Source organism: Pinus tabuliformis, chromosome 8, assembly GCF_031772625.1.
Source record: "Pinus tabuliformis cultivar Carrire ecotype Pingquan chromosome 8, CPIR1, whole genome shotgun sequence".
Classification (NCBI taxonomy): domain Eukaryota; kingdom Viridiplantae; phylum Streptophyta; class Pinopsida; order Pinales; family Pinaceae; genus Pinus; species Pinus tabuliformis.
Genome location: NC_142294.1, coordinates 960,368,779 through 960,384,383, shown reverse-complemented (window position 1 = coordinate 960,384,383; position 15,605 = coordinate 960,368,779). Strand labels below are relative to the sequence as shown.

At 38.2% G+C, this 15,605-nt stretch overlaps 1 protein-coding gene across 1 annotated transcript; it reads left to right on the top strand.

Moving 5' to 3' along the window:
* The first annotated feature begins 1,618 nt into the window (after positions 1-1,618).
* LOC149238660 (uncharacterized) lies at positions 1,619-15,605 on the top strand. The gene is made up of 4 exons (XM_089369635.1): positions 1,619-3,341; positions 4,113-4,412; positions 4,803-5,233; positions 15,387-15,605. Exons 1-4 carry the CDS (start codon positions 1,619-1,621, stop codon positions 15,603-15,605), a joined length of 2,673 nt encoding a protein of 890 aa, XP_089225761.1.

The window sequence follows — 15,605 nt, the reverse complement described above, 5'->3', positions numbered from 1 at the left end:
TTCTTGCTTTCGTTGAAAACGAGTATTTTATTTTTGTAATGCTAAATCATAAGTTCTCTTCTCAAAATACTTCAAGAGTGAACCATGGAGTATTGTATCATACTTTCTGATTTTTATATACTTTATTAATATTTTTAATGGTATTAAAATGGGTTTTACTTGTTTTTTTTAAATATTATCGTTACTAATAATAATAATAAATGTTACAAACTTTGTAAGTTTATTTATAACCAGTAGAAAAGATGGATCTGAGTCGAGTGGATGCGTTGTTCCCTGAAGTGCAAGTCCAATGAGATTTTTCACCACGGGTTTTTCCTCTATTGGAAATTAAAAATCTGTAATCAGGATAAGTGTGCCATGCTGTGATAAGATCTGATAGGGGGCAGTTGCGTCCTACAAACAATCGCTGGTCACCAACTAGACTCAACTGATAGTTAAAGCCAAGTATTAAAAGCTGACCGGAAATGTAAAATGTCATACCTTTCATTCCATAACCATTTTTTCGGACACGTACATGGTGTAAAGTTTAAACTATATATATGTAGAAGTTTAAACAACCCCACGCTATCATTCTGAGGTTTGGCTCCTTCTCTGGTTGACAGGGATTCTTCATCTACAGGTCGGTATTCTTTTGTAAAATGCTCCTAAATTTTAGATTCAATTTGCCATTCAGACACTCAATCTAGGAAAATTATTTATCCTCTGTATATGCCTGTGGTTTACCTGTGGTTTTCGTACATGATTTTGTTGACGTATTGGTAGATATTTAACGCCCTCACATGTGCAGATTTTTAGCGTTGATTTAAGTTGCTTGGTCTCTGGCTTAGTGGTTGGATTAGAGCACTGAAACCATGTAAACGGTTCAATTCTAAGGCTCTGGCTGATGTAAAGGTCTACAACGAGAATTCATGAGCTGGACCATTTGATAATGCATCACTAATAATTCTATGGCTAAATGCATTGTAATTAAGGGATTCAAAATGGTGTTGCCTTTGCAGGTGCGCTTGCAGGCAGACCATATAATTAATAAAATGATTATTTTTGTTTTGGGAAGGAATAACCTTCCCAGTCATCCGATCCAGTTCTGGGTCGGGTGGCAGTGTCTTTCTTTATGGTGTGGAATAATTTTTATGCTTGATTCATAAATTTTATTACGTGTATTTTCAAGTAATAATTACATAAACCGATACTTAAAGTCATGAATATGCAGAATTAGTATTATCGTGACATATAATGCTTTACTCATTCGAATTTTGTTTTATTTTACATGGATCCAATCCTCTAAAGTTTTAAGGCCTATACTACAACATTGTGATTATTGATGAACTCATAAACTCCATGTCTTTTTTATATACTTCGGAATGTGTGATCAATTATGGTTTAAGTATTATACTTCAATTGAGTACTAAATGGATATTTTAAAGTTAAACATATTCTAAATTTATTGTAACTTTTGGCATAAGGGTAATGTGTAAATCCACTGAATATTACAGGGTAGATCATGGCTCCTAAACGTCGAAGACGAACCCGAAACAACCTCGGAGTAGAAACACCACCTCCCGCCACTTCAGCGATATGAACCCCGGCTGAGCAAACTATATTACATTCCCTTGGAGAAATGACCAATATCTTTAAGGATTGGGTCTCAAGCCAAGGACAAGATCAAGGAAATGTGCAAAAGGAATTGGAACAAAAACATAGACAAGATCTAAATTCTCAACTCAATGTCAAAGATGGACAAGCAACACTTGATATTATGAAAGAAGTCCAAAAATCCAAATTACCAGAGTTTACGGGTCTAGAAGGGGGTTCAAAATCAGAAGCATGGGTAATGGCTATCAAAAGATCACTTAGTTTTAAGGCATACACTTCTACAGAAAAAGCCCAGATATCAATGAGTCTACTAAAAGGAGATGCCTTATTATGGTGGGTAAATGAAGAAACAAAGATGCAAGTCACCCCAGTACAAGTTACCTGGGAAATGTTTGAGGAAGCCTTCCGAACTAGGTACCTATCAGAGGAGTACAAACACCAACAAGTAGGAGCTTTCCATCAAGTACGACAGAATGGTAGATCTATCGAGGACTATGAAGCTGAATTTTATTCATTGGTCCATCACGTGGACTATATGGCCGATGATAGACGTCAAGCTGAAAGATTCTTACATGGACTCGACCCCTTAGTCCGAGCAGAAGTCGCCATGTGGAAACCCACCACTATGGCAACAACCACTAGTTTAGCCAAACAAGTCTTGAGGAAAATCAATATGAAGAAACAAATGGTAGTTGATGAAAGTTCAGGGAAGGAGCATTCTGCAATGAGGCTGAATAAACCAGGGGGGCAGCCATATAGATTCCAAGGAAGACAAAACACTATTTCTCGAATCGCTAGCACAACTTCTCGACCGCCTCCAAGGGGACATAAGGGTCAACCCTACTTGATTAAGGGGAGGAGTAGAAGATTTGGTGACCAAGGACAAGTACAACGTGGGAAGCAGGCACAAGTAGAATGTTGGCATTGTAAAGGTCCACATTATAGAAAAGATTGTCCAAGCTATCAAACAAGGATTAAACAACATGAATACAAGGCAAAAGGAGGAAGACCACAAAACCCACATCGAATTCATGCAGCTACAAACCATCGCCAGGCTGAGCACCAAGCTACTGTAGTAGAATCTGCAGGTATGATCAATAACATTCCTCTATCTGTGTTAATTGATCCAGGTGCTACTGATAGTTTTATTTCACCTTCAACAATACTTAGATGTGGATTGACAGCTCATGAGCAAAGTAACTTTAGAATGGTTGAAATGGCATCAGGCTCTCAGCAATCAGTAGGGTCAATGGTAAGAGATTGTAGTGTTAACATTGGGGGGTGTGATACCAAGATGAATCTATCTAGTACAACTCTCGGAACATATGACTTAATCGTGGGAATGGATTGGCTTGAACCCCATAAAGCTATATTGGATTGTTATAATAAGACAGTCCTCATAAAAAATGACCAAGGAGAAACTAAGGTAATAAAAGGGATTAGACGTGGTGTTACATTACGCCTCATATCAGCCAAGAAAGTTAATAAGTGTATGAGGAAAGGGTGCAAGATTTATGCGGTAGAAATGGTTCCTACCAATGAGAAGTCCTCAGATAAATTGCACCCACTACTTTCTGAATTTGCAGATGTATTTCCTCCAGAGTTACTAGGTTTGCCTCCAGTTCGAGAAATTGATTTCTCCATAACCTTGAAACCAGAAGTGGAACCCATATCCAAAGCACCTTATCGAATGACTGTTCCAGAGCTTAATGAATTGAGTATACAGCTCAAAGAACTTCTTGAACAAGGTTTTATAAGACCCAGTGTGTCACCTTGGGGTGCACCAGTAATTTTTGTAAAGAAGAAGGATGGAACTCTTAGGTTATGTATTGATTACCGAGATCTAAACAAGGCCACCATTCGAAATAGGTATCCCATGCCTCGGATCGATGACCTCTTTGACCAACTAAAAGGAGCTTCAATATTCTCCAAGATAGACTTACGGTCAGGTTATCATCAGCTAAGAATCAAGGAGGAAGACATACCTAAAACGGCATTCAGAACGCGCTATGGACACTATGAGTTCATTGTTATGCCATTTGGTTTGACTAATGCCCCAGCAGCCTTCATGAACTTGATGAATAGTGTCTTTCGAAAATATCTGGACCGCTTTGTCCAAGTTTTCTTGGATGACATCCTCATTTACTCTCGTAATGAGAAAGAGCATCTCGAACACTTGAGGTTGGTACTACAATGCCTTAGGGAACATAAGCTATATGGAAAACTTTCTAAATGTTCCTTCTTTGAAAAGGAAATTCAATATCTAGGCCATACCATTAGTGGCAAAGGCATTGCAGTTGATTACAGTAAGGTAGAAACTATAATGACTTGGCCCTCTCCCCGGAATGTCAAGGAAGTACGTAGCTTTATGGGATTGGCCGGCTACTATAGAAGGTTTGTAGAAAGGTTCTCGTAGATATCTAATCCCATCACCCGCCTCCAAAGGAAAGGGGTTAAGTTTGAATGGACAAGTGAGTGTGAGAAAGCATTTAATGAGCTAAAGCATCGACTAACAACAGCCCCAATATTAAAAGTACCTGACATGGAAAAGGACTTTCTGGTATGCACGGATGCATTAAAAGAAGGATTAGGTGCAGTCTTGATGCAAGATGAAGGGGTTATCGCTTATGCTTCTCGAAAACTTAAGAACCATGAAATCAATTATGCAACTCATGATCTGGAATTAGCAGCGGTTGTAATGGCCTTGAAATTGTGGAGACATTATCTAATGGGGCGTCAATTTGAGTTAAGAACAGATCATAAAAGTCTTGAGTATATCTTCACACAAAAGGATCTTAATGCTCGACAACGATGCTGGAGTGAGCTATTTAGTGATTATGATTTCAAGATATCTTATATTAAGGGAAAAGAAAACAAAGTGGCAGATGCTTTAAGCAGGAGACCTAGACTTCATTCAATGTCGACATTAAAGATAGACTTGAGGAGCCGGATTCTAAATCAGCTAGTAGGAGACCCACATTACCAACAAATAAAATTTTCCTTACAAGAAGAGGTACCTGTGGAAACCAAGTGGGACAAGTACACCTTAGACAATGATGGACTGCTACGATATAAGGGTAGGATTTATGTCCCAGAAGATGATGATCTTCGGAATCTAATAATCAAGGAAGCCCATCAAGCTCCATATGCTGCACATCCAGGAGTCCAGAAAATGTATGCAGACTTAAAACAACTATTTTTCTGGACAGGAATGAAAAAGGATATAACAATGTTTGTGGCTCGATGTTTAGAATGTCAACAGGTTAAAGCTGAACATCGTCATCCGGCAGGACTTTTACAACCCTATGATATACCAGAAACTAAGTGGGAAGTTGTTTCAATGGATTTTGTTGGAGGCTTACCTATGACGTCCCAGAGACATGACTGTATTATGGTTGTGGTTGATAAATTAACTAAGAGTGCTCACTTCATTCCAGTCAAGACCACCTTTGAAGCCGCAGCTATCGCTCAAATTTTCCTGAAAGAAATAATTCGCCTTCATGGGGTACCACGAAAGATAATATCTGATAGAGACGCACGTTTTACTTCCAGATTTTGGAAAAGTCTATTACAATCTATGGGAACAGAACTGAATTTTAGTACAGCATATCACCCAGAGACAGATGGTCAAACAGAAAGAGTAAACCAAGTGTTGGAGGACATGTTAAGAATGTATGTCATGGATCAACAAAACCAATGGGAGAAATACCTTCCCTTAGTAGAGTTTGCCTACAACAATAGTTACCACAGTTCAATACAAGCAGCTCCCTTCGAAATCTTGTATGGAAGACCATGTCGTACTCCGTTAAGTTGGGATCAATTAGAGGACCGAGTCATGTTGGGACCTGAAATGCTCCAAGAAATGGAAGAACAAATGGCCACAATTAAGCAGAGACTAAAAGAAGCCAGGGATCGCCAAAAAAGTTATGCTGATGCAAAGAGAATTGATAGAAACTTTGAGGAAGGAAGCCAAGTTTTCATTAGAATCAAACCTTTTAAAAGTCCCTTTAGGATGGGTAAAGGAACAAAGCTATCGCCTAGATTTGTTGGGCCATTCAAGATCCTAGAGAGGATTGGACCAGTTGCTTACAAGCTCGAGCTGCCTTTCCATCTAAGAAGGATGCATAATGTGTTTCATGTTTCTATGCTTAGAAAATATGTACCCGACCCATCCCATGTTTTGAAATTTGAAAAATTGCAGGTTTCCGAGGAAGGAGCCCTTCAAGTCGAACCATTCTGTATACTGGACCGCTGAGTTCGTCGACTCAGGAACCGTGAGTTCGAGCAAGTCAAGGTCCAATGGGACCAATATAGCCCAGGGTCAGCTACCTGGGAGGATGCAGCTGTTATTTTTCAAGACTTTCCTTATTTACTTGATTAAAATGTGTGGTGAATAGTGCTCCTTAGCTAAAACAGATACTTTTATGGGGAATCTAAATCATGTTTTATTGTTTAAACTTTATGATACATACACTATGATTTCCGTTAAGTTTAATTAGCTGTTAAAATGTGAGTATAATGGTAAAGGAATAATGATGCACATGTGGTTCTTATAGCGATGATGTATCCTTATGATTATGATGTTATGACAAGTTATATTAACATATTCATTTACTACATGATGAATAGGTACGTGATGTTGATGTTATAACTTATGATAGTATTTCATGAGATGAAGCATGTATTTGCGATTAACTATGATGAATGCAATTTCTATGATACTATGATGGTATATCTAATGCATTGGTTGCATGTTGAAGTATGATGATGGGCCGAGAGGGCCGGTTTATTTGATGATCTCGTGTGAGCCCATACGCACGAGGGAGAATAAGTAACATCATATGGGCTGGGGACAAACTCAATCAACACTACATATGCCAGTGGGTCCTTTGTCTTGTGTATAGCTCTTGATGGATAGCTCTTGAAGAGCTATGAGACCATCTTGAGGAGGCCAAGTGCCTGATGTTCTAGGCTTGGTGCCTGTTATTGGATTGGGATGCCGAAGTCTGGAAGGGTTGTATAAGACTTCGATGCCTGGGGTTGTGCGCCTTAGTAGTTGTGGAGGGAGTGGGCCAGCCTTGCCAGATGCCCGGGGTCATGGAGTACCGGACCGGATGCCTGCCTTGGGGCAGATGAGGTCTGAGTCAGGCGCGAGCCTTGGGGCCACCCTTGGACTAGGATACAGACCGGGTCAGGCTTAGCCTAGTGCCGAAAGTGGGAAAAAGGACAGAGATTCCTTGAGATTTCCCGGGGTGTTGGGGACTTTCGATGCCTGCTGGTTATACTAGTTCAGCAGAGGGTGTTGGAAACAAGAAGTAAATAAAATAATAAATAATAAATAATAAAAACAATACATAATACATAATTCAACATAACTTCAGGACGAAGTTCCTTAAAGGGGGAGAGTATGTAATATCCCTTCCCTTAATAATACATAATAAATAATAAAAATAATAATATAATAATATAATAATAAATAATAAATAATACAAATAAATAATAATAATATAAATAATAAATCACTTAATAATAAATAATAAAAATAATAAATGATATTTAAAAATATACAAAAAAATAAATAAAAATAGTAATAACTATACTAAAACTCTAAATCAGAATAAATAGAAATAAAACAAGAAAACTATCAAAAAGAAGGAAATAAAACAAGAAAGCTAAAAATCAAAGGAAAGTTGCATGTAGACACATGGAGTGTGTGCATGTGGTTCCCCTTCCAATGTTGTTCTATTTAATAGATGGTGAGGAAGATGAGAGGCATTCTGGCATTCTATCATTCTGAGATTCTATCTTTCATTCTCTTGGGAGAATGGTATACTAAGACTTAGGAACACTGGCAGTAGTACGTTGATTGAGGCTCGGGGGTGGCCAGTTGTAGCATACTTCTTGCACAATTGAGCCTACGGTTGGGTGGAGAGTTGTCCCCACAACCTTGTTGTCATCTCGCAAATCGTGATCACAGGTAACATAGAGATAAGATTATTTGTCAGCATCTTTTTCTATTAAGCAATTTCATTTATTTTTCTGTTACAGACACAAGATGTGGCGCCTAGCCAGGGACAAACCCCACAATGTGTGGGGAAACCCTTTGATCAAATCTTCTTTTATCTTCAATAATTCAGCAGAGAGAAATAGTACAATAAATCTGATTCATATCAGCAGTAGCAAACCCTAGATCAGCAGCATCAACATTAGCGGCTTCATTATCAAACTAGGGCAGACCATATCTCACAAACCGACCGTCGGATTGACTTCATTCCACCACCAAAAGTTTCGGCTTCCAGAGGAGGTTCAGATGAACCTACAACGCAGTTCAGATGAGGAGATCTTCTAGGCCATGCAAGTCAATCTTTACTTCTGCAGTTGCAGCTTCAGTTTCAGCAGTTTCCGGCTTCAAACTAGGGCAGTCGATATCTTGCAAACCGTTCGTCGGATTGACTTCATTCCACCACCAAAAGTTGCGGCTTTCAAAGGAGGTTCAGATGAACCTACAGCGCAGTTCCAAAGAGGAGATCTTCTAGGCCACGCAAATCAATCTTTACTTCTGCAGTTGCAGCTTCAGTTTCAACAGTTTCCAGCTTCAAACTAGGGCAGTCGATATCTTGCAAACCGTTCGTCGGATTGACTTCATTCCACCACCAAAAGTTGCAGGTTTCAAAGGAGGTTCAGATGAACCTACAACGCAGTTCCAAAGAGGAGATCTTCTAGGCCACGCAAGTCAATCTTTACTTCTGCAGTTGCAGCTTCAAATTCAACAGCTTCCGGCTTCACATGTGTGAGAGAGAGAGACCCATTTCAGCGCAGTAGAGAAGAGACTCATATCTGCGCAGTAGAGAGAGAGAGATGTGATGAGATGAGTGAGTCCAAATGAGGAAAAGTCCTCTTATATTTATACACAACGTTGGTGGGTGAATAGATGCGACTGTTGGGCTTCTGAGCCTACATGAGTTGTAGGTCGGCTTGATAATAATTCCATAATCAAAATAAATTCATATCTCCATGAATACTTATCCGAATCGGATGATATTTATATCAATCTTACACCTCTCGACGAGAGGAATCTAATAAAAATATTATCAGCCATGAATAAGATGACCCACATGAAGTTTTTCCCTGGTTGCCAATTTTAACATAAAACCCATGTATATTTTGTAAAAGAATTTTGTAATTTTAATTGTAAATTATTTTTCTAACTTGGGTTAGGGCTTTTAGATTCATTTTTTATATATTTGGGGTTTGGGTGTTGTAAATAAATTTTATTTTTGCAGGTTAGATCAAGGCGCCAAGTGGAAAAAGAGCTAGATCTATACCCTTGAGGGTAAGATCTAGTCTCTTGGAATTTTTTGTAGGATTTCCACGGAAGAATTTTCATAAAATCAAATAAATGAAGCGTAAACAAATTTGGAGCGAGGGTTTCAAGCTTTTCAGGGCTTCTAGCCTCGGTTTTGCCTTCCTAGGCCTCAACATTAGCCTTTCTCCCTCTAACATCTTGGTTTCTAGCCTTCACAGGGCTAGTCGTGACCCTTAGGGGCTACGACATCCCTTCTTTACCCTAACCGCTAGCCCAAAAGGCCTTACAGCCTCCTCTTCTACTCTCAGCCTCCCCTCTCTCGGCCTCCTTCCCTCTCGATCCTCTTCTCCCTCTCTCCCTAGGCCACAACCCTCTAAGGGCTTGCGGCTCCCTTTTCTTGGCCTTTAGGCCATATGTCATAGGCCTTAGGGCTCTTCATGAGTCTCTAAGCCCTGCATGCCCCCAACAATAACCTTATTAGGCATAGTGTTGCCTATTTGAGGCCTTATCCTTCATCTTGGGGCCCCGATCTACCATCCTAGCACTTTTATCCCTGCAAATTTGTCTTCCCTAGCCTTGTTCTCCATTTTCTTAGTTTCTTTTGCCCAAAATTGACCTGAAACCCTAATTTGAAGATTTAAAGCTAAATACTTGGCGGTTTTGCAGGGTTAAGGTCTTAAAATTCATATTTTTCCAGCAGTAACGTGATCCCAAAATTTCAACGAATTTCAATAGTGGGATCTTCAAGGCCTTGGGTCTAGGGTTTGATCTATAAACTATTGTTTTGCTTCAGTTTTGTTACAACACTCAAATCATTAATATCTAAGCCCCAAACCCACATTTTAATTGGTCAAAATCAATTAGAATCAAAAATTTTAAATTTTCACAAGTTTTGGCCACTAAGGCATCTCTAATTTAACCTAGATCTAACTTTTTGGTTTGCTGGAATTTACTGCAAAATTGTGAAATTCAAGTCTAAAATATTTCTTAAGCATATTCTTAATAAAAATTAAAATAAATTAAATTTCAATTTCCGGTAAAAACTTACTATTTTTAGACATTTTGGGCATCATCTTCAGTATTTTTAGCTTGTTGATTTGTCACTAATTTATTGTTGTAATAAATTTATCAATTCTGAAATTTCTAAATCACACTTCCCAAAAGCCATAAAATTTGAAATTTTTGAGTTCTAGTGCATTTTTACTATTTTTGGGCATATTGACCATCTATCTTTGGCATCTTTAGCTTGTTGATATGTGGTTGTTTACTACTTTAAACTAATAATCAGATTTGAAGTATCATTGAATACATCATCACTAAGTGGAATAAATAAGTTAATTTACATCCGTTGGTCATTGAGAAATTTTATGTTTTATGTCTAAGGCAAATTTCATGATTTGAGGTGGTTTCCTCAATGTTGTTATAACGTTGATAGAGTCTGAATTTTTTGGATTTTACTGTTGATATAAATTGTCATAGATTTGAAATTGGTTTATATCATCTTTGCACTCAGAATCTGACATTGATCTTGTTGATTGGCATTATATCTTATGTTAATATTCATTGGTGGTTAAATTGGTTACTTGAAATTTACACTTGTATCTCTTAACACTTATCTTGTTTAAGATTGTATCACAACATTGTTAAGTGCTCTTGAGTTAAGATAAATTTCACACAAGTAGTCAAATAACCTAAGCAATCTGAACTCAAGAATATCACCCATAATCTTGCATAAGAATATTAGAATTAGATTTCTTTAATAATTTACTTCCTAGCATAAGCTAGGTTGATAGAGAGATAGGGTAACCATTCTCATTTAGCTTAAGGGGCCTCGAAAAATCTTCGGTGGTTAACACAGTGACCTTGCAGTCATCAAAGCCAGTCTCTGCAGCACCAGAGGCATCAGGTGATAGGAGCACAACAGAAGGTATCATTAACCAAGCCCTAGCCTACTTCCCGTTGGCCTCGTTCCCACAACCTACCTTGGAGCCCAACTTCAAAATAGTTAAAGGAAGGTTACACCTAAATTAGGCACCTAATTAAAAATAACTAAGATCTATGCATCACACATAGGTCATAGATTTTCATATCATTCAGGTTGGTCAATCATCTTAAACAACGGGTGTCCATCCAGTCATTTGGTTCCATTTTATTATAAGCAAGACTTCGTGACTCCAATAAGGCACTGGCCTCATATTTTAAAATCTAATATAATCAATAATCTTGCTCGAATTTAACCAATTGGCTAGGCCACTCATCGTGTCTCCCAAACAAGTTGGTTTCCAACTTGTTTTCCTTCATCTCATTCCATAGGGACTACCCCCCATAGCTTGTTGTTGGGAGACAACTAGAACAGAGTGGGTGGGGATCAGAGTGACAACCCCCATCCTGAGCGTTGTCACTGAGCCTATGCAATCTAGCTAACAACATGTACCATCAATCCTAAAAGCATTGTCAAATTGTCATGTACTTGGACCACTGTCAAATAAATTTATTGTGTATGTATCAATGTTGACAACACATGTTACTATCACCCCTAGTTCATTGTATAATCTTTCATTGATCATTGTCACAAAATAAATATGGTCAAAGTTATGGTTTTTCAATCCTTAAGTGTTGTAGGTCCTCTTGCTTGAATTCTTGACTCCGTCGGCTACATGAATGTTGTGTTATATTTTTATTTGAACTATGGCTAGGTTAGGAAAAAAAACACTCTCAAATCCTTGCCACAAATATCATATTTTCGCACTCGATATCTTCACTAGTCAATGTGCTTTTCATAGCAAAATGGATTGGATTCAAGGTCACACATAGACCACAGAAGCTTGTGCCCTAGCCACAAGTCTTTGTTCACCTATAGACCTCAGAATAGGTATTCTAAACCTCAGGCTACTCTTGTTCTTGGGAAGATGCCTCAACAATTTCATCAATTCATTGCAATTAACCTTAACTTCTTAGAGTAATATGAGATGGAGACCTATGGGCCTTACTCTTTAGAGATTCTCGGCATATTATTTCACTGAGGTGGTTAAAGGTCCCTTTCTTGAAGGAAAGACCAAACAGAGATAAGCCGAACTGGTCCTTACTTATTTTAAGCAAAACGAAACTTCATTGTATCTAACCATAGGACCTCTGAAATGGATGCTCTAGCAGCGAGTCTAGCCTCACTTCAACTTCTTCGATGGCTGTAATTTGTGCCCAATGAGGTTTGATGATACTTCTTTACCTGCAAAAGAGTAGTTCCTAATCGAATCCCAAAAACCAAAAAAACCCAAGCCTACTCATTGTCTCCACAGGTCCAAGGTTTGTTTCAGAGCTAGTTCAAAAATGCTATTTCATTTCAAGTACATACCATGTGTGAGATGTGAAGACCTCTTTTTTATAGATTGGGGAGGGTTTCTAAGATGCATATGATTTCCTATTTAGGAGGGGGTTTTTTTTTTAATAATTTTAAATAAACTTTAAACTTAAATAATGTTTTCTTTGATGTTCAAATTAATATATAAACTTTATGCTTTTAGTATATGACTTTATATATATAACTTTATATTTTAACTAATTTTAATTTTAATTTCAATTTCAATTTTAATTTTAATTTTAATTGTCCTTTGACCATTATATTAACTTATTCAATTTTCCTTTTCATCTTTGACTTGACTAAAGTGAAAGAACCATATGGTCACCCTTTCGGGTTTTATCCCAGAAGTTGGGGGCTTCAACTTCAATTGTGAATCTCTCTCAAACCAAAAGGCCTCTCAGGATGTGCCACGTACCACTGGAAACATCTCGACAAGGAGAATCCCATGACGAGGTTCTCAAACGCAGACTCATTGATTTATTACTTCATAAACCTCTGACAAGTTCAGGGTATATCCATTAACTATGGAACCAAAGCCTAGATCTTAGGGTTTTCAAACATCCAACAGTGGGGCTTCCAACTTGATGTAATCCAGACAAATATAAGAAGTGTTCATTAACTATTTGACATCAATGACTAGTGTTTTAGTCAAAGTCAAACCCCAAGGTTGACATCTGACAACACCATCCAACATGTGAGGCTACTATTTTTAGTAGGTAAAGTTTCAAGGCACACATGGCGATTATGAGCATATATTCAAATTCCTTGCAGAAAATCAAATCTGATGAACTTGGTTTCTTTGACATACGAACATTTGTTATTTTTAGTAGTTCCTATTTTAGGCATGTCATATTTAAGAAGGTTCTCCTTGCAAATTCCAACATTTTTCATCTTTCCCTACTTTTTAGGAGCAATACTATTTTAGGCATGTCTTTTATAGAAAGTGTTCGTCATGCAAGATGATAAGTCATTGTAGATGAAGACGACATGTGGCAATCACATGGCAATAACATGACAATGATGTAGCAATGGGCACCATCTCATCTAAGGCACCTTGTTGGACTTGAATTCACTCAACATCACTTCTATTCACTCATCTCTAGTTCATTCATCTTTAGTTGAGTCAAACAAGGCAACCTCACTAGTGCTCACTTGTCTTCAATTGAGTTATCATCAAATTAGTCATCTTCAGTTCATATAAGAACGCATGAGGTTTCATCAAGAAGATGTCTTGTTGGACTCTAGTTAGTCATCTCTAGTTGAGTGGAGAGAGTACATGGCTCTTATTCACTTCACTTCACTCCACCTTACTCCACTCCACTACACATGGGAACTTGGAAGAAAACACAAGTATTTAGCTCCAAATCACCTCTCTCCACTTCACTTCAACCAAGGTGCATGAAGTTTGACTTGAGCATGGTTGAGATCACTTCACTCCACATCACTTCCTAGAGGGCACACGGGCTAAGCACATGGTATTTCTTTCACTTCCCTTCACTCCATCATGAGTAAAGGAATGTCCATTGCATGAGATAAGTGCCTCCTTTAAGAGGAACAAAGTTATATAAGGAGAGGTTCAATGGCCATCAAGGTTTCTTTCAAAACAATGAACAACGCTTCATCTCCATCTAATCTCTTTTTCTTTCCTTGCTATCTATACTCTACAAGGCATGTTATTGCAATTTATTTTGTATTTCCTCTTCATGATGCCACCAGCCTCTTGACCAATACAAAGACACAATTTGACCATGCTCTTTTCATAGCTTCTCGAATTGTGGATGTAATCTTTTGTGTTTTATGTGGCAATCTAGATAGTCTTTTGCGTCGACTTTGGATTTTATTAATCACTTAGAGCACATTCTCTTCTCTCTCATATTTTGTTTATCACAAAATGAAATTCTCGAATTTATTTCAAATATTAATCACATTTATCCTTGATTCTCTAATTACATGGCAAGGATTCATCTTTATGCATTGATTTCTTGTGCTAACTTGCAGACTCTTAGATGCACGACACTAAGGATGCCCCCTTGAGATTGGAAACACACCAATCTAAATGGACAGGAAATCAACTAGTGACTTTTTCCCTAACTACCTATCAATTATCACTTCAATTATGTGTTATAGGTCTTGGAGTTGGAAGTTTTCTATGGTGCATATTTGTGTGCTAACAATTAATTGTCAACCCCCATATGTGCACCTTGCAACTAGAAGGTTAGAGTTAGCCACCTTTCACCAATCTGGTGTTTAGAGTTGTTAAGTTTAGGTATGTTCTATGCCAGAGCAATTTATTTTAATTTTCCAACATCTTTTCTAGATTAGCAATCACATCAGCATTAAAGTAAACTGCAGATAGAACATAAACATAAATTGCAGAAGACAAGCCAAGACAAGAGGACACAAGATGTGGCGCTAGCCAGGGACAAACCCCACAATGTGGGGAAAACCTTGATCAATTCTTCTTTTATGTTCTTCAAAGTTTAGCAGAGAAATTGAGATAGATAGTACATTTCCAATAGAAGTCAATCACTTTGACTTTTGATATCGGCATGAAATCAGTTGAAGACATATGACATATTGCTTCAACTGATTCTCTAAGGTGACTCATTCACCTATCATAGTGCTGCATCTCGTCTATTTGCTGCACATTACCGTGTGACACCTTGTTGTACTGTCACATGAGTTGAACCTTGATGACTGAGCTGCTCTCATCTTCATGCTGCTCATCATGCTACATCTTCCATGGTCTTATTCATCATCACGCTACCCATGCTCATATCATCATGCATCATTATGCTGCCCATGCTCATATCATCATGTTGCTTATTATGCTGCCCATGATCTCATACATCATGATGCCCATACTCATATCATCATGCATCATTATGCTGCCCATGCTCATATCATCATGCTGCTTATTATGCTGCCCATGCTCATATCATCATGCTGCTTATTATGCTGCCCATGATCTCATACATCATGTTGCCTTCCTTCGGAGATAGATGCTTCGGCTGTTTCGACAGTTCCCGGTAGTTCCGGTTTTTCCGACAATTCTGGCTTTTCCGACAGTTTCGGCTTTTCTGGCAGTTCTGACAGTGCCAACATTTCCGGTTTTCCCGACTTTTTCAGCTTTTCTGGCTTTTCCAGTATTTCCGACTTTTCCGGCGTTTCCAGCAGTTTCCAGCTTTTCTGCCAGTTCCGGCTTTTTCGGCTTTTCCGACTTTTCCAACAGTCCCAGCTTTTCCGGATTTTTTGTCTATTCCAACTATTCCGTCTTTTCCAGCAGTTCCAGCGTTTTTGGCTTTTACGGCAGTTTCGACTTTTCTGTCTTTTCCGACGTTTCCTTAG